Source organism: Patella vulgata, chromosome 4 (assembly GCF_932274485.2).
Source record: "Patella vulgata chromosome 4, xgPatVulg1.2, whole genome shotgun sequence".
In the NCBI taxonomy this organism is placed as follows: domain Eukaryota; kingdom Metazoa; phylum Mollusca; class Gastropoda; family Patellidae; genus Patella; species Patella vulgata.
This window is the reverse complement of record NC_065882.2, coordinates 52,441,270-52,467,052: the sequence shown is the minus strand read 5'-3', so window position 1 is coordinate 52,467,052 and position 25,783 is coordinate 52,441,270. Positions and strand designations below refer to the sequence as shown.

Here is a 25,783-nt window from a genome sequence, read left to right as displayed (position 1 = left end):
AATGGGCCATTTTTCCTCATGGAAACTGTGTTTTCTCAAGATTTTGTCATGAACTGTTGGGTCAATCTGATGTTTTTAATATTTACGTGTTCTGGTAGTACCCCATCCTATATACCCATTTTTTTTTCAAATTATAAAAGGCAGCTGTAGCCCATCTGGCCAATGCTCCCGTGGGCGCGTTCTTAAAATTTCGTTCTCACGGACCTGTGAGTGTAGGTATGTTACTTTACATTACATTTAAGTATTAAGGTACTCTCCCTTTCATGTTTAGTATAATACGAATTATTAATATAGAAGATAGTATATGTATTATCATTAATTCATATCATTAATAAAACGAGATCACAGAGATGCACCTTGATTTATATCATCCTGTTAAACCACGTTAACTTGAAAAAAAACCTGAGCTCATTTAGTTAATCGGGAAACAAAGCGCTTTGATGCTTATACCTTTGACTCTTATCTATTTAGATGATAAGAGACTGAGGCTGACGTTAAAGGTCGGATCCATATTACAAGTCGAACGCTCTTAAAATACACCGAATTGCCATAATGAATTAACATTTGATAGTAAAACTTTGATGTCCTTATTTTCCTATATTTATCCAGTCTAATCTCTCTCATGTGAGCCTGTTTCCTCGAGATCAAGTCAATAACCCTAATAGCACAACACCTACTTCAAAGATCGTTTTTCATTTCAGATGATCGAGAAAACAACATTAAATTTTCTTAATGAGATATCCGGCAGAAGACGAACCAAGTTCGTGTTTCTGTCAACAAGTAGGTTACGCTTTTAAAGATATATTATGTTTGTGCATATATATTATTCGCACAAGACTACTAAATGATAAAGGCAATTTTACATATTACTACGATCTTATTTCTGTTATTAGTTTGGGTTTTTTTTACCTGGAGTTATTATATTTACTAAACACACCGGGAATGTGACAACACGATAAGATTTTAAAGATAATTATTAAAAATGCTTACCGAGAAATGGTCGGCAAAAATGAAGTAGTCAATATTATTTGCGTGTCGTTTTTGAAGCGGAAAACCGACAGCCATGGGAAATTCAACCAATAAAAAATGAACTCTTAATGAATGTTATGTTAAACATATATTTTGCCACACAGATTGAACATAATGTCGCCCTAGATTAACATAGACCACATGTATAAATGCGAAATTAAAGTATATATGTTATGTTCGATAACCTATTTCTTTGCATTCCAGACAACGTATTAAATTGAACATAATGGCGTTCTAGATCAACATAGATGCCAAATTTAAGTACGTGTGAGCTATGAGTAAGCATTTTTTGCATCTCCTGCATGATACCAAAAAGCAAATATTACTACCTAACTATTAAAATACATGTCTTTTGGTATGAATTCTTTAACATTTTTAAGTACTAGATAGGATTTGTGTAATTATGTCTGGGTTTATATCAAAATGTTGATTAATCAGAAGAAAAAATCTTAATTCATACAAAAGCAAATAGGCTCTACTAGGAATAGGAATATTTCGGGTTATTTTCAGGAAGAAAACATACTGATTTTTTCATTAACACCAAAATATGTTTTGAATAACCAACTTCTACATCATAAAAGTAATAATAGTTCTCATGTTCAAATATTATCAAGAAATGTTGTATTTAGTTGAAACATAATCACTGCTGAAGGCATTCACACAAAAGAAAGTTAATCAGTTGCCGAGACGATGTCTAAAAGACTTTATACTTGAAATCCTAAAATGTTATCTTTGAATATCAACATTGACTATTGGCAAACATCAACATGATTGAATAGGCGACATTTATTTTACAGTCGGCTGTAAATAACCTTAATGGCACGCAAAGGTCTTGGCCAATCCCTTGCGTTATGTAACGTTCTGAATTTAATTAACTCTTGTCGACAGTTTCTTCGTGTTGTGGTTTTATAAATGGAAGTCAGTTCAAATAAGCAACTGAAAAGTAAAGGTTATAACGATACTGAAAACAGGATGATTTTCCAGTTGATGATGCGTCATTCTGTGTATGGTTTACCATCCCATCGGGATTACAGTTTCTGGTTTCGTTATACTCCCGGTCTGGAGTCCATAAACGTTTTTTATTTTAAGAGTAGGCTAACTCAAATTTATCTGATCACATGTCCAGGGTAATATTACCTTATTGTTCTGGTGAGACTTGTGTAATGTCTCAAAAGGAAAACATTTAAAATTCAAAATGTTATCCCCAGCGATAGCAAAACATAATTGTAATTTGATTATTTGCACTTTAGAGCACATGGCTCTGGAATTAGATGAATGCATAATAGTATTAAGGCACATGCGCATGTATTATTAATCTTCCGAATTGGCTTATAGTACAAAACAGTCTGGTTGAACTTTATTACCAATAAAAACCACTAAATTAAACAATTATTTCTATTTCCCACAAAAAGGTACAAAATAAAAACAAACACACAATACATGTTGTCCTGGTCGAAACTGTATATTAACAAAAACAGATTGATAATTCAGGTAGTTTACCAAAATGTAATTCTGATGTCCAAACAGAAAGTGGTGGGAGATCTACCCTTTGTTTTCTTGGACACGTTATAAAAAATAATTTGGGTAAGTATCATGTTATTCGTGTCTTCAAATAATCCGGTGAATCATGGAAAGCTAGTATCTCTAATAAGTACGAGCGTACTATAAATCAACTCGAAGTCCGGCAAATAATTCGCAATTCTCCAAGGAACAAGCATGCCAATTGTCATGTCTCGGGTAGTTGAATTGGCAGAGCCTTTTTACGAAGAGGGTTGTCCCCAAAAAAGAAGGACAAGAAGGACCAGAACAACAAAATTCTTAGAGTTTATATATAATTTTTATAGCTAAGGGTTTTCTTTGAATTGTACCCCATAATAAATTAATTTATTTTACAACGGTTATTTTATTTTATTTATATACTATGATTTAAATATTAGAATTATATTTGCGCTTAAATCAACTCTGTATTCCACTATGGCGCAAGAATGACTGAACATTGCTGAACATTGAAGGTGACTTTTATCAATAATTAATTGGACATGGCAGATATCATTGATAACCTTAGTGCAGTAAAGGTACGTAAGCAACTAATTTGATTGAAGCTTTTTCATCCAGATTTTCCGGAGTGGTTCCCCCGCGTCAGTGATGCAGGACGGAGGGCCTGACAAGGACAGCAGTCTAGTCATTCGGATTAAACGAAAAACCGAGGTCCCGTGTACACATTGGCGTGCACGTAAAAGATCCCTTGACAGTTGGAATTCGATATAAGAGTAGGCCGTAGTGCCGCTGTCCGGGCAAAATATCCCTCATAGCACACTTCGGAGCAAACCAGTAGGACGTTAAACCCCATTTCATTTCATTTCATTTTTTGATTTAAGTTTACTGAACAACAATTTGATATTTGACATATATTACTAACCATGGGGTATTCAGTGATTTGAGATTGTACTTTTTAAAAACTAAATTGTGTATTCAAATCATTAAATAATCAATAACATTTGTAAATAATCAACTTTAATATAAATATAAACCTTTTCTGGTAGGTTTGGCTGGGCAGTGGCCCTCCATTTACTTACGTGCGACAGGGAACCCATGTGTCTTGATCCGGTATACTAGAGTAACGCTTGGGGTTCAGTTCATGGTCCAAAAATATATGGGAAATGGGTTACAGTGTGAATTTCCCCCAAAAAATTCATAAATTAAAAAGTAACCTATCCGATATCGTTCACGACAGTCGTCATTACTTGAAAGTCAGAAGATGAGGCTATTTTAATTAACTAGATAAGAACAGTGTCGCTATTGTTTGATTTAAACCCCATTCACAGGTATTTAGCTTCCCGTTCAACACAGATTTCACTTTTCCTTGAGTTTAGATAAACTACAGATCATAATCAAGAGATCAAAAAAAGGAAATCTGAGTTTTATTGCTCTACTTGCTACAGTCACATATTATATTACATTCAACATTTTTTATGAACTCTCTTAATATGGTTTTATAACAAGTCTCTTGATTTGTTCAAACACATCAAATTGTCACCAGACAATGACCAGGAGAATCTTATAAGTAACAATGCATGGTTTTAAATGCTAAAAAATAAAATCTTTTGTTAGAGGGTTTGCTTTGTTTGATTTATTGAAAATAGGTCCCCGTGCCAGCTTGTAGAAAGAGACAATAATATTATATTATAAGTATAAGAATGCAATCGACTAATACCAAAATGTCAAATATGAGCCGATCAATCATTCATAAGGATATATTCTATTTTTTAACTATTTATTATTCCTTAAAGCGCCATGTTGTCAGGTTGGTAGACAGATCCAATCTTTTCTACGATAATAATGCCATGATTGTTTGTAATGCTCTTTATGATTGATATTCTTAGAAACATTACACCACTTATTCATATTATACATCCCTCACATGGATCTATAAACTTGCTCCTTCTCCTCCATGGCCGTAACATTATGATTACGTAAACATAGTTGACTTTTATGGTATTATCTAAAGCTGGACAAATTCTACCTCCCAGTATAGACGTGATACTAATGTGGGATGGGTTTATACATAAGAAATAGGTCAAAAGATTAATATCAATAGATTATATCGATGGAAATCGTTCATTCTGTTCGCCTGACCAAACAGTATTACATCAAAATATCATAGATTTCGGGTGGTGAGAGATTTATGTAGACAAATCATCCCTATACATCGTAATGGTACTGCGAAATCATAATCAACAACTATTATATCTTGCCATCGCATTTAAGATACATATATATATATCTAGATAATAATAGGGATTTTAATGACTCCACACATAAGGAATCCCTTTTTCTCAGCTCGCTGCACCACATGCTCCCCACGTGGGCACGCGTCCTTTGATGTGTTTTGCATGGGAGTAATTGATTATTGCTAAGTAGTATTATAAACTTTTAATATTATTTCAGTCTCTTTGGAACTGTTGACAAGGACCTCACACATATTTGTCTGCTCGGTAACCTTTTTTGCCAAACTCTATAGACACGGTCCAGCATGGTCATATTTATTGTAACTTTCACCCAGGTTTGCAAATTACATTACTTATAAGGCTGCTGATAACATAATAATTCTCAAGAATTATAGAGATATTTTACAGTCGTTGTATTATAAAAGCTGTACATTGTTCATTGGGTTATTTTTCATATAAATATTGCCAGGTTTGCGGACTGACATACATAAATCGGAAGTCGTTTATTTATATCATGGTTTGTGGATTAATAATTATTATGCCGTTAATAACTCCAATACATTATAATTATATACAAAACATTTACTCAATTAGATAAATGCATACCAAAATATCTAAATGCAACAATATTATTAACACTGTGTATCAAGAACACTGAACTAAAAGATCTAACCATTCCTGCCTACGTTTGAAATCTCACCCAAGAGTTGTCATGTTTATTAGAGGAATATAATGTTTCGAATAACGACCATTTAAAAGATTTGCGCCATTTTTCAATGTCGCTGATGTCACAAATCCTAATTTGGTTCCATCTTGATAAAATCATTGTATTTAAATCGGAGTTTGAGAAACCTCATTTCATGCTGTTCTGGCATCACTGAAATAAAATGGTATAACAAACAATACCATTAAGATAGAGAAAGACATTGAAATCAAATAAATAAGGAAGGAAAACTTATCAACTACCTCAGCAACAAAGAACCACTGACGTCTCATAAACAGTGCGTGATCGTAAGCACTTTTAACGTTATTGTCGTGTTGGAAATTAGTATTTTGTAACATGGGTTCACAAATAACGTCATTTCTCTCAGAGGGTGACACAAATTTTCTGTTTCTGACTTTGAATCGGGAAGTATTTGTACTCGTGTAATCATTTATTACTGCGACCTCATTATCTAGATTGCGTGATTTGTCAGAATCCGCGTTAGAAATGGGTTCTTGGTTCTTGAAATGATGATTCTGAATGCAGGACTTAGAATCGGGTTCCATCACATCTTCATCCTTTTCTTCTACCCCAGGACAGGTGTCTTGCCAAACGAACTTAGTTAAAGCTATTTTGCTGAGCACTACATGACACAGCCATAACAACCATTTTGGAACATCCGGGCATTTTTCTTCTTCGCCTCGTTTTTTGATGTTCATTACTAAAGTAGCCATGATAAGTGATACACAGTTGAACGTCATGACCATAAGCAGGAACACACCTTAAAATAAAAGTAAAATATGGAGACTAAACTTTAATGACATTTTTGGATATTTAATAAATTCAGATGTTTTTGGCTAGTTATGGTATCATTGTTGATGAAATTTATGATATCTATGGTTGTGGGTGTGTTGCAGATGGCATGTACCTCTGCTACCAATGAAAACAACTCACCTAATATTGGTGTAGAATTCGTATCTGGAACATTCTCAGCTATAAACAACTGAACAACATACAAGGTTAAAAACACTGTTAAACCGATGGCAATCTTTTCTCCTTTATGGCACGGTAGGAAAAACGTGAAAAGAGTCATAAAACACAACATAATGGTCGGGGCTATAACAATATAGTCATAATATAATGATTTCCTTTTTACATGAATAAATACGCTGATAATAGAATGTGTTCCTCCGCCAGGGCAACAAGACCCATCGACAAGACTCCGGGTCACACTAACATTAATCAAATCATATTCACTGTTAACAACGTAGCTCGATATGTCCACTTCCGCTGGTTTTAAATGCATGTCCATTTGTGTGATGTCGTAAACCCATGACCCGAAGCGCAGTTCGCATTTCTGATAATCGTAAGGAAAATAAGTGACGTCAACACCACAGGAACTTTTTAGCATTATTGGTATCATCCATCTAATCAAGCCATCATAACGCACCATTGCCTTGCTTCCGGTGACGTTCACAAATCCGTCCAGATTTTCACCAGCCCTAAAATAAAAATATCCGTTTGTCTTAATGTTATCCTCAAAACGAACTTGAAGTAGTGGCGTGCAGAGGTTTGGTGATGCCCGGGGTCAGCTCCTTGATTGGACCCCCTCCCCACCCCCTCAAGACTCATTTGCAGCACCCGGTACTCAGAAATACGAGAAATGATAACATTTTAAATTTGTGAAAACAGATGAAAGTATAAGCTTTTTATTCAATTAAATAGGATATGTACAACAAAGTTAACAACGTTCAGCGATAATGTCAAACTTCAATTTTTGATTCCACACTTTGCTTGGATGCCTCATGTACCACTCTCTGCACGCCACCGCATAGGATGTATTTATGGAGTGAATTGTACTATTTATCCAAATAAAAGACACGATAACTGTAGAGTATATATGTAAATGGTCGGAATTCCCGCACCTCTTTCCATTTCAAAATTATTTTCTAATTGCACCTTGAAGTCCTTGTTAGTGATCATGGGGGCACTGATGTTGTATATAAGCTAGGAGACTTGCAAATTCCAAATGTTCAAAATCCTGCATCCTCACCCCGAGTCTATTTCAAAATTTAAAATGCAACGAATAATGACAGTGCTAGATTTAGGTTATTCAACGTATGAGGCCCCTCCCAATCCTCCACGCTCACGACTACCGGAAGATGGAAGTGCATTTTAAACACTATTGAGTCAAACCAAGAATGATGACGATAGTGCGACTAAGAAAGGCTTATGACAGTGTCCACAATATTATACACCTTGATCTCAGGTTTTAGTGTTTGAGGGGGGTTGGATGGCTGAATGGTTAACGTGCGCGTGCTGTATCATAAAGTCTGTCATTGAGTCGACTGGCGTGGTTTCGAATCCCCGGTTGTACGTGACAAGGAGTAGGGTCGCCTGTCCAACCTCGTGGGTTTTCTCCGGGTCCTCCGGTTTTCTCCCACAGCTAAAGACCCTTACGCGCAAGCGAATTATGTAAATAAAATTAAAACCATATGTTAGTCCCGAAATGACCTAATTTGTGTCGAGTGGACGTTAAACCCCATTTCTCTCTCTCTCTCTTTAGTGTTTGAAGCCTGTAGGTAAATCCGGCACGGCATTCAGAATTGATTGGAGGCAGAATGGTTCCAGTGATTCAGGGGAGACAACTACAAAAGATCGACAGTGCTCAGACTAGTACATCTCCCATTAAATCCATGCCGTTCCTTGACCTATAAAGTTTTTTGAACATTCCGATGGTCTTAATCTGTATAACCACAAAAAGCCCTACTTGGCACGATAATCTGATAAATATATTGAAGAATGTGGACCAGCTTGATTTTTGCTAGGAATATCTATGAGTTATGGTGTCGTTTTGTATGTGATTTCCCAAATTTAAAATCACGACTATTCACCCAATTATTCAATTCTAGACCAAAAGGTTAACAAAAATGCCATGAAAAAGGGGAAAGGGGGGAATGAGGGAATTGCTATAAATATACGGAACGGAAAGGAAATGAAATGGGATTTAATGTCCTACTTTTCTGCATACGGGTGTAGTTTGCTATGATTAAGAGTTTTCCCGGCCTACTATACTGAGCGCCATGGAAAACGCATCACTTTTTTTTTATTACTAGGTGGTTTTGTATGTATAATATTATGTAATACTATGAACTATTGTTTCACACAATGCTCCCAAACGCAAAAAATATCGGCCCGTGTGCTAAAAAAAAGATTGCACGAGATGCACATGAAAAACCCAATATTCACGTGCAGCATTGTGTGTGAGCCCTTTAAAAGCATGTTTTCAACTTAATGTGCAGTACATGAACTGTGAAATGTCAACCTGTCGTAATTTAGTGTTGGACGTGTGAAGGAATCGAGCTAGAGATGCCGAGACTTACTGAAAATCAACGGAATGAAGCCATGGGAACGTCCAGGGCTGGCATGTCTACACGTGCTATTGCCAGACACTTCAATTGTCATCAGTCCACTATTGTAAGGTTGGTGGAACGTGTTCCAGTTACTGGATCAACACGTGACCGTCAACGTCCTGGTCCACAACGCGTTACAACCCAGGCTCAAGACCGCTACATCCGGGTCACTCATCTGCGTGACAGATTCCGCCCAGCGACTCGAACAGGTGCAGCAGTCGTCGGAAGACAAGGACCAGTAAGTGCCAACACCGTAAGACGTCGTCTAAGAGAAGTAGGACTCCGTGCACGACGACCTTATGTTGGAGCTATCCTCAGGGATCATCACCGTCAGCGGCGTCTGATATGGGCTCAAGGACACCAGACATGGAGAAGAGTAGACTGGCAAAGTGTGCTCTTCAGTGATGAGAGTCGCTTTCATCTTTATCACGCTGATGGCCGTCAACGTGGGTGGAGACGTTTTGGGGAACATCTTGCAGACTGCTGCGTCTTCGAAACGAATCGATGGGTCGGGGGAAGTGTAATGGTGTGGGGAGGCTTCACATTTCATCACCGGACCGCCCTACACATTTGCAGGGGTCGCGTTATTGCTGTAGCCTATCGTGATGATGTCTTGCAACCAATTGTTGTTCCGATGTTTCGAGCGCACCCACAACTTCAGCACTTCCAACAGGATAATGCACGTCCGCATAACGCCCGTTTTAGTATGGACTACCTGGCTGCTAACAACATCAATGTCTTGGACTGGCCAGCCATGTCTAAGGACTTGACACCGATAGAACATGTCTGGGATGAGATTGGAAGCCGTCTGTATCGGAGACCACAGTGGAACACCATTGCTGCTTTAGAAGCTGCTCTTGTCCAAGAATGGAACAATTTGCCCCAGGCCTTCTTTCAAACATTGGTAAATTCCATGCGACGTCGCTGCACAGTGTGCTTAAGAGCCCGTGGAGGACACACGCGCTACTGACATCTGTGTCGTACTTTTGGTTTTGACCCCTCTGACTTTGTACCGTTGATTACAGATTAAACATCTGTAAGTGTACAAATGTGTTGTTATTGATGTGTTCCCATTTGAATATTGTTCTCAATAAGAAGCAAAATAAATAAGATATGTTTACAGGATCATTTTGTTATACGAAAAACTAAGTGATGCGTTTTCCATGGCATTATATCGAATTCCAACTGCAAAAGGTTCTTCTAAGTGCTCGTTAACGTGTGCACAGTTTTTTCGGTTTTTCATTTCATCCGAACGACTAGAAGGTGCCCTTGTCAGATCATCCTACCTGTACCACTGACAAGGGGAGAAATTTTTCGGCAATCCCGTCATGGAACCCATGATTTCCTGATTAGTGAGCCAGTGCCGTACCCACTGGGCCAACGCGGCTCACATTACTAGGTACCGAGATAAAGGGGGGTAATAACTAATCCTAATTCGAATGCAAGCCTGAAAAGACGCAGACACTCGGCAAACCTCGGTAATTCCGGTACCCTACATCTAACCTCGGCTGTACTGTCAAGTACCCGGATTAAATATGACGGCGCCCATGAAGACGCCTGTGAAGAGTGATTTATCTAAAAAAAAAAACTGTATATAATATATTGTTTGTTATGTACTTTCTTGATTCTCCGATTTTCTTTTAACAAAGGACAACTTTGCAATGAAAACTCTACACAATCTTCGAACGACGTAATAAGTAAACCGGTAGCCGTATCACAATTGTATGGGTGTAGCTACATATCACTTACCAATCTGTTTTACAGAGTATTACGAAAGTCTTCTAATATCTCTGTAAAAGATGAATGCCTTCGACACGTGACATCATATCACGCGGGTCAATCACTGGCTCAATGACGCCTGCATTGTTTACGTAAGACGTTACTGGTTCGGGCGAAATGATGCCTGTTACTCATTTTAATACCCATTTACACAAAACAGGACATAATTTTTACCTACAAATACTTCAAACGTCTTTATTTATTTTTCTAATACATCAAAAAAAATGTTTTAGAATTTAATTTGTCCGAGGAAAAAGGTTAATATTTGTGGCTCATTAAGTCGCATCGATGTCATCTTTATCAGTGATTGTAGCGGCCTAGCAAATATTCACTTCTGATCAGTGTGATCACTTACCTTCATACAGCCGAAGCTAGATATGGTACCGGAGTCTGCTGAGGTTTGCCGAGTGGTCGTCATAAGTCGAAATCTGCCAGTGGCAGTAATGGAGGTTATCGTCAACACTACACCATTAGGTAATTTAATTTATTGATTCTCTTACAAGCAGGAAACCGGAGAACCACAAGAAAATGCCCTAACATGCACAGATCTAATAACTTTGGGGTACGATTTAGGCTACATATCATTTAAATGCATATACATTACTTACGTATTAAAGAGAAATACATCGGGGAGCCATATTCTAGTGGATGGTATGATCAGCGTATCTAAACCATTATATTTATCAGGATCCCATTGAAGATTGTCATCGAACCATTCCTGGCAATATAAGGACATCTGTTTGTAATGTATAGAATAATAGATTTAAAAGCATTTTTCGCGTACCAAACGCTAGTTCTACCAACTTTGTGGTGATACATTCAAAAGTGCCAGTTCTATATATGTATTTAGTCAATAACCTTAAAGGCACTTATACATACACCTGCTGTATGTCGTTGGTGTCCAAACTCATTTTGTTTATAGCCACAACAATCCAGATCTTTCACGAAAGTCAAAATATTGTACACAAAATAGCATAATAATTCCATTATTTGCCGAGGGCATAACGATGGCCTTGTGAAATCCACAGTAATCCGTGTAAATTTTTAATTTGGGGACAAAAAGAAAACCCATTAAATTTTCGATTTCATCGGATTCTATATGTTGATTTGATTGTGGGATGCCAATCTGTCTTTGTTCGTTGAAAATTTTACGTCTATTGACTATCGACACTGTAAGCCAAAAATTATGCTAAAATGAGCAAACTAGCCGATTTCTGCTTAAACTTTCTAAGCCTGTCCCAGGAATAAAACAAATCAAATCAACAAAATTCAATACTTTATTTTGTCGTAAACCGAATGATTTTGTTAGCTCCTTTAAATTCTAAATGAATGATTTGAATACTTTTTTGACCACCAAGCTATTGCGTATGATTGAGTATAATGGTTTAAAACTTTCAACTTAACTTTTATTCTGGTCTGTTGGAACTTTAAAACCTAAATACTTCATTACATAAACAACAAACAATTAGACTGAAGTGCCATTTATATTCCTTGGTAATTTTGATGGCTATATTGTCATTGAGGGGGACGAGGAGGAGTTAGGACTAGAAGCCCCAGTTTTTCCAAAATGAATTGCGAATTCTCACACCGACCGACCGCAACCTCCACAATGGAAGACTCTACATTATGCATTGGTTGAAAACGTGATTATAGATGGCTCACATGCGACTTGCATATTGATAGTTGTGTTCAAGACAATACCACCGGTTACCAAAATCGCATGTTGGCAAAAAATAATCGATGGCAAGTCTATTGTTTGCATACATTATTATGTAAGTCACAGAAGGGCCGACGTAGTTGTAAATGATTACCAATTGCCTTCCAGAGACAAAATGGATTTCATCCATCACATTAGCTATAACACGGTTTTTAAGAAAGTCAAATAATTGTGTCATTGGACAATCCATAAATGTGGGTTAATTTAAACACTCGTTTATATTTCGTGAACAAGCAAAAATTATGCAGATTACTAGACCTATATTTAGATGCGGATAAAATACGGACTTTAATTTCTTATAGATATAGATCACCTTTAAGGGGATGATTATATAACAAATTGTGTGGGTTTATAATATTATAATAATATCATAAACCCACACAATTTGTTATATAATCATTCACATAAAGGCGATATATATGTAAGACATTAAAGCGCGCGTGAGTCTATTTGATGAAATTAAGAAATGAAATCCCCAAGGATTGATTATCATCTCCAGAACAATATGCTTCAAGGGCGTACGGGGGTGTAAGACGGAACAGATGTCTTTCAAATTAACAGTCAGATGTAAATAATAGGGTGTTATTGTAAAAGCTGTTCTTCTTTAATTGATAAATCTCGGTTTCTACATTTACTTTTAGTCTCTACGGGATGCTTAAATTATTTGTTTATTGTGATAAGACGTGATCTGGAATGTATAAGATCTTATTATATAATCCTATGCTAACCTCATATATCCATACAGCTGAGGTCAGGACTTGACGTTTTTCTTCCTGTAGGTAGAAGATAAGTAAAAGATAAATATAATATTTAGGCTAAAATATATGTATATCTTACACATTCGTAAATATTATTTAAGTTACAAGGAGCCGAATCCTGATACAGCAGCATTTAGCCAACGATATGAAATCATATAGAAACTTATAAAAGGTTAAACAATGACATGACTTTCTAAAATTCCCAAATTAGCAGATACGTATATTGAATAGCATTACACGCTTTAAAAGAACCAGTATATGAAATGGGGTTTAACGTCCTACTTTTCTGCACCAACCAAACAAATGAACATGGGAATATGCCATGAAGTATGTAGTGGGGGGCGGGGCGGGCGGGTAGCGGCGTGTCTGTCTACTCCTCATCGAATGATAAACGCCAAGGTTCTTTTATTAGTTTTCCGTACAACCCGAACGACTATATATACGATGTTCCTAGCCAGGCCCATCCGTCGTAAACCATCGACATCGTGACCCACGAGGTTGGACAGGCGACTCTATCCCTTGTAGAAACCACGCCACTCGACTCAATGACAGACCTTAGTGATCTAACGCCCCACTCCTCCTTAAAAGAACAAAATAACATTGATTGGTTTATGTTTCTATATGTATATGGAAAACAAATTAATGTAGTCAGCCTTTACAAGACAAATTATTGATAGCCTATGCATGTATTGCTAAATATTTTCGTAACCTCCTAAAGCCAGAAATAGGCAGGAATTATAAAGTTTCCGAAAAAGAAAATCACAAATTCGTGTGTTATATATCTATATATCATAAAATCGTATCTTGTATAGAAGGAATAGAAAGGGTCACCGAAAGTCAAGTCTCTAGTCGCAAGTTTTGTTTGCCGTTCACGCTTTCGGGGGAATCATTTAACTGACCATGAACACGTCATCGTGTCTGTGATATGAATGCAAATTTCCACATAACATGGCGTCAACAGTTCAAGGAATGGTGGTGTCTTTTTGTTGTGTTTTGTTCAACGGTGTCTAAATGTAATTCATTATGATCTTATAATATTATCAAAATAATTATTTTACCGATCAGTCAACATTCCCATTTGCATTTATTCATGTAAAAAGTTTAATCAAAATTGTCTGGATTTGTTATGCAGATGGTTATCAATAATGACATAATCCGTATTCATGACAACGGTTGCAGACAAACCAGTCATCATTATCTGGGGGGAAATTTGCATTGATATCTTTATTTTATATTACAGTGTGGAAAATTGGCGTCTTCGTCGAGACAATGATTCCGGTCTGATTTCCACAGATTCCGTTTGAAATGTCTCATAAAGCTGCCATTGATTCCTGGTTTTGAAACTCTTAGGTCTCTGATCAACAATACTTTAATCAACTACTAACAAATTTTGGTGTGTGCGTGTGGGTAATTTCAACAGATCTCGCTTGAAATGTCCAGTACAGCTCGCATTGAGTCCAGTTTATGATCTCTGGTCTTTAATCAACTGGCGGGTTTACGCGTGTGTTCGTGTAGTAGGGGAGGGGTGTATGTAAAGTATACAGGTCTGCTATTGACTATATTTACCAGATCAAGAATTTGGTTCAATGCCAACCCAAAATCAACGTTCAGGGCCTCGCTAGCATTTCTAATTGGACGAGCACCGTTGTTATAGTTGGTAAAAAGATCTCGATACAGCAGGTACTCTATGCCATGCTTCTTATCTGAAAAGAAGAAAAAAGGCGAAATCTAAACTCGGTTTATCTGATTATGCTTACTTTTCAATTTATTTTCAATTATTCACATGCCGTGGAAATTACAAAACTTGATGATAAGTTATCATAAAATAATTCCCCGCTATATTTAATCTATATTTGTAAGATTTGTTGTTAAAATGATGAGTCAAGCCAGATTACTGTTAATGTTACATCACTTTCAAATACTTCCGCCGCAATCCGTTTAATATTACGTTAGTTATATTGATTTTACAGTATACCGGAATGGCAAATTATCGGTTCTATAAACAAATATTTACATCTGATTTACACATTACAAACAAGTTGAGATAACAATTAGACCGTATAATACAATCTGCGGCTAGTATTGAATTCGAGTATAAATAGAAACAAGTGTGAATTCTTACAGCTTTAAAAGGAGATATGTCATGATAATAGTCGTGGAAGCTGAAATACATGATATCGGGTTTAAAGTTCCACTGATCTGTTCCGACTGGGATTATGAAGACGGGATACGTTATATAGTGTGCCAGTGTGCTATGAGTGAAATTTTGCCCTACTCTTATATCAAATTACAGATGCCAAGGGTTAATTTACATGCACGCCAATGTGTACATTGGGATCTCTTACATGCACGTTGTCCCTTACCAGGCCATACTGACAAGGGGTAACCATGTAGTAAAACCAAGATAAACTAGTTAGCGAGCCAACGTCTTATTCATTGAGCCACTGCGGCTCATCGCGCGCTGAAATAAGAATGATTTATAACCCTGTATTAGGGAGAAATTGGAGAGAAGTGCAGCATGATTCAGGTCAATCTCATTAAAGTGAAATCTTTGTTTCGTTCCGTATTATTTTATGGAGCTGATCAACCCGAAGGAATTGCCTAATGTGGAAATATGGAAATTTGCGATCTTTGAACTACCTGTTCGCTTGTAATTATGAAAAGTGGAGAGGGAAAGGGGGTAGGGAGGGGGGGAGCTGCCATACACGCATATACAATGTAAGTACACCACTAATTGAAACGGAATATCCCTATTCAGTCAAGCTAGTATGGCATACATAGTATCAGACAATATTCTGTACCAAACACAACATAAGAAGATTACACCCATTTTGCTATTTCCAAAATTTAAATCGATAAAAGCATCTGCATTTAGGCCCGTGTTATATAAATAGTGCAGTTTAATACTAGGATTAAAGTCTGTGTTTACCCACCTGTGAGGAGACATTTTACAACATTATGTACACTAGACACAGCGATCAGGACAGCCAAAATCCTAAGCATCTTGAAATACGATATCTACTTTCTTAAGCTACAAAAAGATCATCCAAAAACAATGAAATCCCTGTAGACAACAACATATAACATGGAACCGCTACCAATATCCATCTTCCTGTATCTCAAAATGGCGCCGTGAATCCGTTATAGTAGTCTGCTGTGTTCTATATCTGCGCGGCTGATGGTTTGGCTTAGATGAAAGATTTATTGATTGACCACGAGCGAACAGTATACAGATAACAAAATCTTCTAATTAAGTTTAAGCAACCCCATTTTCTACTGGTAGCCCCACAATATTTATCACCACACTATGGGGAATAACCAATTATTCACAAAGTTATTAACTTCACATTTACATCGATTTCACAGACTGCAGGTGGTTTCAAATTAGAAGAAATAATATACATGTGTAGCAATGGTTTTTGTTTTTTGTTTTTAAATGATTAATATTTTACAATATCGATAATATAAATCGAGATCCGCCACCTGTTTATTTTCAATAATAATCTCTAAAAAATATGAATTAAATAGTCCTAGCAATTTTTAAGGCTAAATGAACGGCTTATATGAAATACTATAGACCTATACACTACTCGGCAGGTGAAATAATATATGACATAAAAAAAACATATCACACATTAATTATACACTGATTAATTGTGATTGTTAAATAGCACTCTAGCAACACGATAAATCAAAACGGGTAGCCAAATCTAACCGATGCAGTTTCTCTCTCCGTGAGGAACCGAGCCACACGAGGTACCGTCCGTGTGTACTAGCCGTACCTCAATATTTGGTAGGTAGTCTAAATAAATCATGTTACCTTTGTTTAAAGAAGGTTTAACCTTTATTGAAGTCATTATAGGAGATTGTGCCTATAATGAAGGATTAGAAGTGGGATAAAGTTTGTGACCTTTTTTTATAAATTGACAAGGATATGTAAAATAGTTTTACACCAGAAATGAAATTGATGGAATGAATCAGACCTGAGATATATTTTTTTTTATCACATGAAGGTTCGATCCTCCAGCAAAGTTCTTGACTTGTTTTTAGAAAGTGGTTAAAATTCCTACAAAATACATGTATTTATTGTTATAAATTGGCTATCTAAATCATGTCAAGAAGTCCAAGATCTTATCTCGCTATCAGTATCGTGAACGATTTACCGGTCGTATTTACACCAACGCTCGTTATTTTTCGCAAGTAATTGAACATGGATATCAGAGGAAATCCAGAAGTTTGGAAGGCTTAAGCCATGTAATTATCCTAATCTGGGACTATACAGAGCAACATATTATTATGATCTAATGGTTCATTTATGGCTCGAATCTTTATATTTGGGGTTTAACGCGTGTGCGTGAAATCACAAGATCTGTCATTGAGTCAAACGACGTGGTTTCTATTCCCCACTTAGATGTGACAAGGAGTATAAGCGTCGCCTGTCCATCCTCGTGGGTTTTCTCCGGGTCCTCTCTTTCTTTGTATATTATACAGAGCATCATATTATTAATTATGATCTAATGATCCATTTTATGGCTTGGTTCTTTGTATTTACACGGTTACTAAATACTGATACCGTTATGAACTTCAGACTTCTGGGGGAACAGAGAAATAGCCGTGGCCAGCAGACGCGAAAGCCTTAATCAATGTAGTAGTCTCCCCTTATCCACACCGCACAAACTGATTCGAGAGAGAAATGAAATGAAATGGGGTTTAATGTCCTACTGTTCTGCTCCTATGCTGGGCTAATGGAGACTGGCATACGCCATACAGTGTGCTATGAGGGAAATTTTGCCCGGGCAGCGGCACTATCGCCTACTATTCAAAGAACTAGACAGCTGTCCTTGTCAAGCCCTCCGTCCTGCATCACTGACAAGGGGGGAAGCACGGCGGAAAATCTGTGTAAACTTTCTCGGCAAATGCAGGGATCGAACACCCAACCTCCAGGCTAGCGAGCCAGCGTCTTACCGACTTAGCCACGTGATCCCCGATTCGAGAGAGAGAGAGAGAGAGAGCTTGACGTCCACTAAACATAACTAGGTCATTTCGGGACTAACATATGGTTAAATTTTATTTCAGTAAGAGTCTTTAACAGTGGGAGGAAACCGGAGGACCCGGAGAAAACCCACGAGGTTGGACAGGCCAAACTGATTCGTTTGAGGGCATATCATATTTTTCTTTTTGCGCTTTCTCTAAGTTTGTATGCCCAATAAATATATCAAAGTGACTTTCTTTGACACTTTTTAGTAGTATATCTTCACGAAAACAATATAAAATTCCGTCCATATGAATGTCACGCGTTGAATTGATAAGCAGCTAATAATGTTTTATTAAAGGACATTGTAAACGAGCTTTTATTTCTTGGTTCTCTAAAGAAAATCGGCTAGACATTAAAAATTAAAAATATTAATTTATCTTGATCTTATGATGATTTTAAATAAAACATTTTGATACCTTAACGAATTATCATCCAGTTTGTATTTACAAAATAAATCATTTTTATTTTTACATTCACAGAGGAAGAATGTTGAATCTTTTTTATCATTCAAGCGTGTCGGACATTTTTAATTGATTTTGATCTTATCATATTGCGGATAGAGGCCCATCAATCAAATAACGCGCATTTATATTACTTCACTGTCAAAATAATGACGTATCTATCGGCAGCCAAACATACTAAAAAACAATGTGTGATATAAATATAATTTTGTTATGCAAAGGGATTTTGATCACCCGTGCATTGTTTTAAAAATAATAAAATGCAGAAAACAGTTAATTGTAGAACGCATTTTTCTTGAAAGCGTTTGTAGTATACCTTCACCTATCTATATGCTATTAACGATGGTAAATATATTAACCAATCAGAAGCGAGTATCTGTATAAAGTGCGTGGTTAACGGCGAGCAATGTACGGTACGAGTGGTTGATATACACCTAAGGGATTGTATACAACTGGGGTATATACGAATTCCCGTCTATTATTAGATAAAACTTGGATTATCATGACCCATACTATGAAATGTTAGATTTGGAATAACCACCGTTGTGATAGGTAGCAGGTATGTACATATGCACTATAATGTATTATGTCTCCATAAGATCGACAAGAAATGAATATCCTACTCGGCGAATCATTTGTGACTTTCCTTGTCGTTTCTTGTAAATGATTTCAGCCAGGAGTTGAATATAATTCTCAATGTCACTTGCTTATTTACCACGAATAGAAGAGTAACATTTAACACTGACTAAATTAGTCAAAACATAACAATGTAGAATTGTATGTACATAGACTCCGTTGTAAAAATCACGAAATGTTTTAGTCACTGTATTTCGTCTTTCGAATAATACCATTGTACAGCTTGGTAACTCCTGTGTCTACATGATGGAACAAGCACCCAAGCGTATCAGTTACTATATTTAATAAATATCATACAGATATTGTGTATACTTTTGAAATGTTAGTTATAATTGTGTAAACCTTGATATTATATGAACGAATAGGTGTATGGTCCAATACCCACAACTGAATATACATTGTTTAGATTTTAATGTATAATATTTCATTATGTATATTACCTAGCGTATTAAACAAAATGCCATATATCCTATGTGTATACAAGGCAGTGCTGTAATAATGTATATTATAACATACATAATATAAACTATTAATGATAATATTATCAAAGGCCAGGGCTATTATTAGTTGAACTGATTGTGGATTGAATGTTTATTTAACATAATCTGACTGTAGGATTATATATTGTAATAACATGAATGATAAATCTCAAATAATTTGGAATGATGTCAGCTGTACTAAATAGTAAGTGCAGAAGAACCACACTGCACATAACAAGAAACCAAGAAGACAACACATGGGCAAAAGCAAAATAACGATCTATCAAAACAAATGAATCATTCTCTGGACCATCTATAAAGTTTCTACTGTGCCAGGCCTATAATGACACAGGATTTACCATGGCAGAGTTTTTATTGCTGTGACAAAATGGCTATGCCAACACAGAAACTCATCAAATATATTCCGACTTAAAGGTGCTAATTGGTATTTTCATTTATCGGAAATATCAAGGATTAATCCACACTAACTGATTATTGACCATTACATTTAGAAAACAAAATCAAAATGGTTTGGATTCAGTCGGTTTAAAATAAGAGAATCAAAATGTCATCAGTAGATAATCTCCCGGCTTGGATTCATTCGGATTACAATAAGGCGCATAATATTTTTTGCACAAGGTGCATTGTTGGCGCAGGCTTTCATTTGACAATGTCCCATTTGTATCATCTTCAGAGGATGCCTTATGTTGACAAGTTTGTCACCAAAAGGTCAGCATTTATTTATAAGGATGGTGAACCATGAACATGATATTTCTTTTATAATAGTTACAAGATTGATCTTTCAATATTTTAGTTCACCAATGTGTATTTCAAATGAATAAATTGCAATTCGATATAGATAAATAGCATATATACGTGTATAAGTATATAACATCTAAACACATGTGATCTACATGTATGATGTATCATGTATGTATTAAGACATTTAACAATAAAGAGGTCATGATGACAAGCTATAGAGAAAGGAAGTGAATCGGCAACACACCCATTTACTGCTGTGTTGGCCTATCAAGTATAATTACTTCTGTTTGATCAGCCATCCATGTTAAAGTTATGGAGTAGGTCCACGTTTATATGCACTGCAGCTAATATATATAATATGCAAGTAACAAACTTTTGTTGATATTCACTGTAGATTAGGTTAATCATGCATGATAATTCATGCAATTTATGGATCGATGTATGTTACAGATAATAAAAACTCTAGCTACGTTGTTCAGCTTAATGTCTGCAAGCAATTGCTTTCAACTACCGGTACTTGTAGGTTGTAAGTGTGCTGGGGGGTTGGATGGCCGAATGGTTAGCACGCGCACGCTGTATCATACGGTCGGTCATTGAGTCAACTGGTGGGGTTTCGATTCCCCGGTTGTACGTGACAAGGAGTAGGGCCTGTCCAACCTCCGGTTTCCTCCAACTGCTAAAGACCCCTACGTGCAAGTGAATTATTTAAATAAAAATGAACCGTGTGTTAGTCCCGAAGTGACCTAGTTTGTGTCTAGTGGACTTTAAACCCCATTTCTCTCTCTCTCTCTCTCTCTCTCTGTAAGTGTGCTTACGTCTAACAAATCAGCAATTGAGGGCAACTAAGCACAGATGAATTCAGAGCGCTTATGTCGACTCAGAACTGATAGTGATTAAAGTCAGTTGAAACCAGTTTCCAAAACGTAGTTGCACTCAATTGTAAGGTCGACATAAGCCCAGCTTTAAAGACTATAACTAAGCTTATAACACCAAGAAATTAACTGATATTGCATATTATGTCAAAACATTCAAAATAAGTCTCAATTATCAAAAACTGCACACCTTCCCTTTGTAGAACAATGTTTTGTTTAAAACAGTAATAATTATTGTAGGTAACTCCCAGAATCAACATTTGGCTGAGAGCATGTATGACACAGCCTTTCTCTTTAAACCAGATCCTGTACAGATGTGTTTAATGAATAAGTTAACAAGGTTGTCATTGAAATGTTTATCTTGATAGAAAGTAATTTAAGGCACTACTGATGTTTAATCAGGTTAACATATCATCATTACCATGTGGCAATCATCTTGTCATTTTTGTTTTTATAAGAATTTAAACATTTTCGAATTTTGAATAATCACAAATATATTAATGATATTTCGTTTCTTGATCATCTATTTACTGGTACTAACAATTTCCAGTTGCCTTACATGTTCTTGATACTATATGATTTTGAATTTGATAAATACATGTTTATTTGATATTTGCAATGCATGTCGAACCACACATGTAGGCCTATGTTTTAGTAGGAGCCTGTATTGTTTATTTAGACATGTTGAATATTCTAAAAATAGCATCTAGTGTCATCATAGTGATAGGAAATGATTGTAACCAGACAATATTATATAGTGAAAATAAATACATATAGTACAGAATGATACGCATATATTATCCTCAACAGGATTTATCAATTTATGTCACTGCTGTGAATTGATGTGGGTGTAGGTTTCATATTATATACTGTACATATTATACATAATTAGTATATAATTAGTCATTAATGTAATCAAAAATGAACTGTGGCTTGGGTCCATTGGATTAAAATGGACAATAAATTTCCACATACAGGTTAATATATTTTCATCTACTGTATGCACTACTGGCCTAATGATTTTTTGATTTTTTTTCAGATGCGCACCATTTTTGGATTCCCTTTCTTTGGCACAGCTAATGTGCATGGTTATTAATTATGTTGAATTATTTGAACTAAATGATTTTGTTTTTCATTATTTTAGGTCATAATAAAGATGTCTTCTTTAAATTGTTGATGATATGAAGTGGAGGGTGTAGTAGAAGTGTCATCGACTGCCATGTTGAAGCAGTTGATTAGTGTGTCTGTTTATGTTTTTAGTTCAATATGGCGTATCGAGAGGTACATATTCCACCCACTACAACCCAGATTATACGTCGGCAGAGTATGGAAACGTACATGATTCGGATTTACAGTGGTCCGCTCAGTCAGGAAAGTGAATATGTCTCCGTAGAGGCAGAAAAAAATACTTGTGCCATTGACATAACCCGAGTCGCGGTACAAAAATTGAAATTAGGCAAAAGTGATAATTATGAAATAGCTGAAGTCTTTATTTCTGGCGACCAGTTGTGCAAAGAACGGAGATTAGAAGTCATGGATACACCAGTCGGAATTCAACTTCTCTGGCCGAAGATCATTAATGCGGATATCGACAGGGGTCAAGGTCTATTGACAGGTTACAGGTTTTATTTGCGGAAAAAAGATCCTGAAGTTTCTTGTACATCAGGATGGGTAGAATGTAAAGACACAGATAGGTTTTTAATATCTTTTCTCAACCAACCAAAAGGAAACAAGGAATATACAGATTTGTGTAATTTGCCAAATCTCAATGAGATGACATTGTTGGAAAATTTGAAATCTAGATTTAAGAATGATAATATTTATACCTACGTAGGATCTATTCTTATTGCTGTGAACCCCTTTAAATTTTTCCCCATCTATAATCCCAAGTATGTCAAAATGTATCAAAACAGAAGGCTGGGGGAGTTACCTCCCCATATATTTGCAATTGCGGATGCAGCCTACTATACCATGTTACGGACTAAAAAGAATCAGTGTATTGTGATATCGGGAGAATCGGGCTCGGGTAAAACGGAGAGTACAAACTTATTATTACATCATCTTACTGCATTAAGTCATAAAGGATTACATGGAAGTGGTGTGGAACAAACTATTTTGGGAGCTGGACCTGTTTTAGAGGTATGTATTAAAATGACCTACTGATACATTGTTGGCCTTAATGGATAGTACTTTGCTTGTAAATGTAGGCCTGTTTAGTCCCCATATTCAAAGATTTCTGTACAAACATTGGAAAAAAAGATTACGTATTAGTGCTGGATACTTTTGGTGTTCATTTATGTGATATCATCAGGTTTATAGAATAATCGCAATCAGTAACAATTAGTTACTGAATATTTTTTGACATGAACACTTAATAATGATTATTTCGAATTCCAATTGTTAAGGGTTCTCTTACGTGCACGCCAATGTGTACACGGGACCTCGGTTTTTCATCCCATCTGACTGACTATACGTTGTCCCTTGCCAGGCCCTCTGTCCTACACCACTAACAAGGACGAACTTTCTCGGCCAACGCAGTGATCGAACACGGGACCTCCAGGTTAACGAGCCAACACCCTACACACTGAGTCACCGTGGCTTCCACAATTTAATAACAGGATGGGGTCCGTCTAAATTTTGCACCATGTACATGTACAAGTTGAGTTCAGAAGTAAGCATTTGATCAGATTTAGAATAAAAAGCAAGAAAATATTATGAACATATTATATACATGTAAAACTATTAGTTTTCTTGCTTTTGAAGTATTCATGGTCTTTGTCTATTGTGTATTATTAATAATTTATGAATCTGACTTCAACCCTATACACACTTCATCTTTTATACCCGAACTCGTGAAATTAAAAGAAAAATTTCTCAACAAAGAAAGTAGGCCAGTGTCTTGAGTCATATAAACCAGTGAAAGTTTTCTTGCCTCCAGTTATGTTCACCATCAAAAGGCCAGGTGTAGGTCATATGTCAGCTAAGTTAATAGTCCTTTCCACTCTTGTCAACAGTCACCAACCTTTCATTATTTCATTTATTACTTCATTAAAGCTGAATGCCAGGGTCAGTGTTTAAAATTCTTAGGTGTAAACTTATACATGTACATGTACATACACACCCATTTTACATTGGGTGCACATGTTTCTTCATCTGTCTATTCAATGGTCCGCACAAGTCAGGGCAATATAGACTGGATATTGCAAATGGCTCCAGTTACTGATTTTGATTAGCCAAGGAATTGAACTCAGAGAGGTACATACCACTTCAGGAAAATGATGTACATGTAAATGGAATAAATGACAATTGGAAGTAAAAGTGGGCAATTACTAGCTATTGCTTCAATCAAGAAATGGGTCACCACTCTATAACTACATATACATATACATGTAATGTAAATTTGAGGGATTATAAACTTGAAATTAATTTCTCAGATAGATTGGAAAAACGGATGAACATTTATAAATGTACATGCATCTGACACAAATTTTTGCAAATGGTAAGATCTACAAGAAACACTAACGCACAGGACCATCTTTTTTTATCAGTTTCACATAGTCCAAATAATCAACAAGCCAGTCTGTCCCATGTTGGAAATATATTTGATGAGAGAGAGAGAGAGAGAGAGAGAGAGAGAGAGAGAGAGAGGGGGGAGAGAGGGGGAGGGATTGAGAGAGAGAGGTCCACTCAACACAAACTAGGTCATTTCTGGACTAATATACAGTTCAGTTTTATTTCAATAATTCGCTTGTGGGTAGTGGTCTTAAACTATGGGAGGAAACCGGAGGACATGAAGAAAACCCACAATGTTGGACAGATACCCTACTCCTTGTCAAGTAAAGTAGGGAATTGAAATCATGCCACTTGACTGAATGGCAGACCTTATGATCTAACACTAGTAACAGGCACGCATTCAGCCATTTACCCCCCCCCCCCTCCCCCGGCCACCCCATATTTGATAAGCACATGTACATGTGTGGTACATATATTATAATGATCATCCCATTTTAGGCCAACTGTGTACTGTCATCTTCTTGTCCAGACATACACATTATGTTGCCCTAACCTACAGGCAGAAATTAAGTTTCCACATTTTTGTTAGTTTCAGTGCAGTTCATGCAAGCCTATTGCAAAGATGTATTCAAAGTATACTTAATGACTCGAAAGCATATCTTTCACATTATTTTTAAGAAAAACATGATGATTTCTATACAGCTAGAGCCAAACCAGGAAATGACATGTTATTTGCAGGATTGCCACCTGGGACATGTACTTGATCTTAGGGTTGCACACGGTAGCCTATATATGGAGGCGGAGGCTTTCTGATTAGTTTGAGGGGTTGTCAATGATACTAGTGTTATGGTTTTCAATTTAACACTTGAATGTATCAAGTGATATGGGTGTCTACCTA

At 36.4% G+C, this 25,783-nt stretch overlaps 2 protein-coding genes across 5 annotated transcripts in view; one reads left to right on the top strand and one right to left on the bottom strand.

Annotated features, from left to right (window-relative positions):
* Positions 1-2,458: 2,458 nt before the first annotated feature.
* LOC126818776 (neuronal acetylcholine receptor subunit alpha-10) lies at positions 2,459-16,345 on the bottom strand. Its single transcript, XM_050546335.2, has 6 exons — positions 16,061-16,345; positions 14,694-14,830; positions 13,098-13,142; positions 11,261-11,370; positions 6,415-6,962; positions 2,459-6,241 (listed from the first exon to the last, which is right to left on the bottom strand). The coding sequence occupies exons 1-6, from the start codon at positions 16,128-16,130 to the stop codon at positions 5,616-5,618; spliced, it is 1,536 nt and encodes a 511-aa protein (XP_050402292.1). The 5' UTR covers positions 16,131-16,345; the 3' UTR covers positions 2,459-5,615.
* A 2,682-nt stretch (positions 16,346-19,027) lies between these two features.
* The window catches only part of LOC126818772 (unconventional myosin-IXa), a 79,396-nt gene continuing 72,640 nt past the window's right edge, over positions 19,028-25,783 (top strand). For all 4 annotated transcript variants that reach the window (XM_056100316.1, XM_056100314.1, XM_056100313.1 and 1 more), the window contains exons 1-2: positions 19,028-19,182; positions 22,517-23,511. In XM_056100316.1, the coding sequence (XP_055956291.1) occupies positions 22,639-23,511 (873 nt within the window). In that variant the 5' untranslated portion in view covers positions 19,028-19,182; positions 22,517-22,638. The remainder of the gene's footprint in view (positions 19,183-22,516; positions 23,512-25,783) is intronic.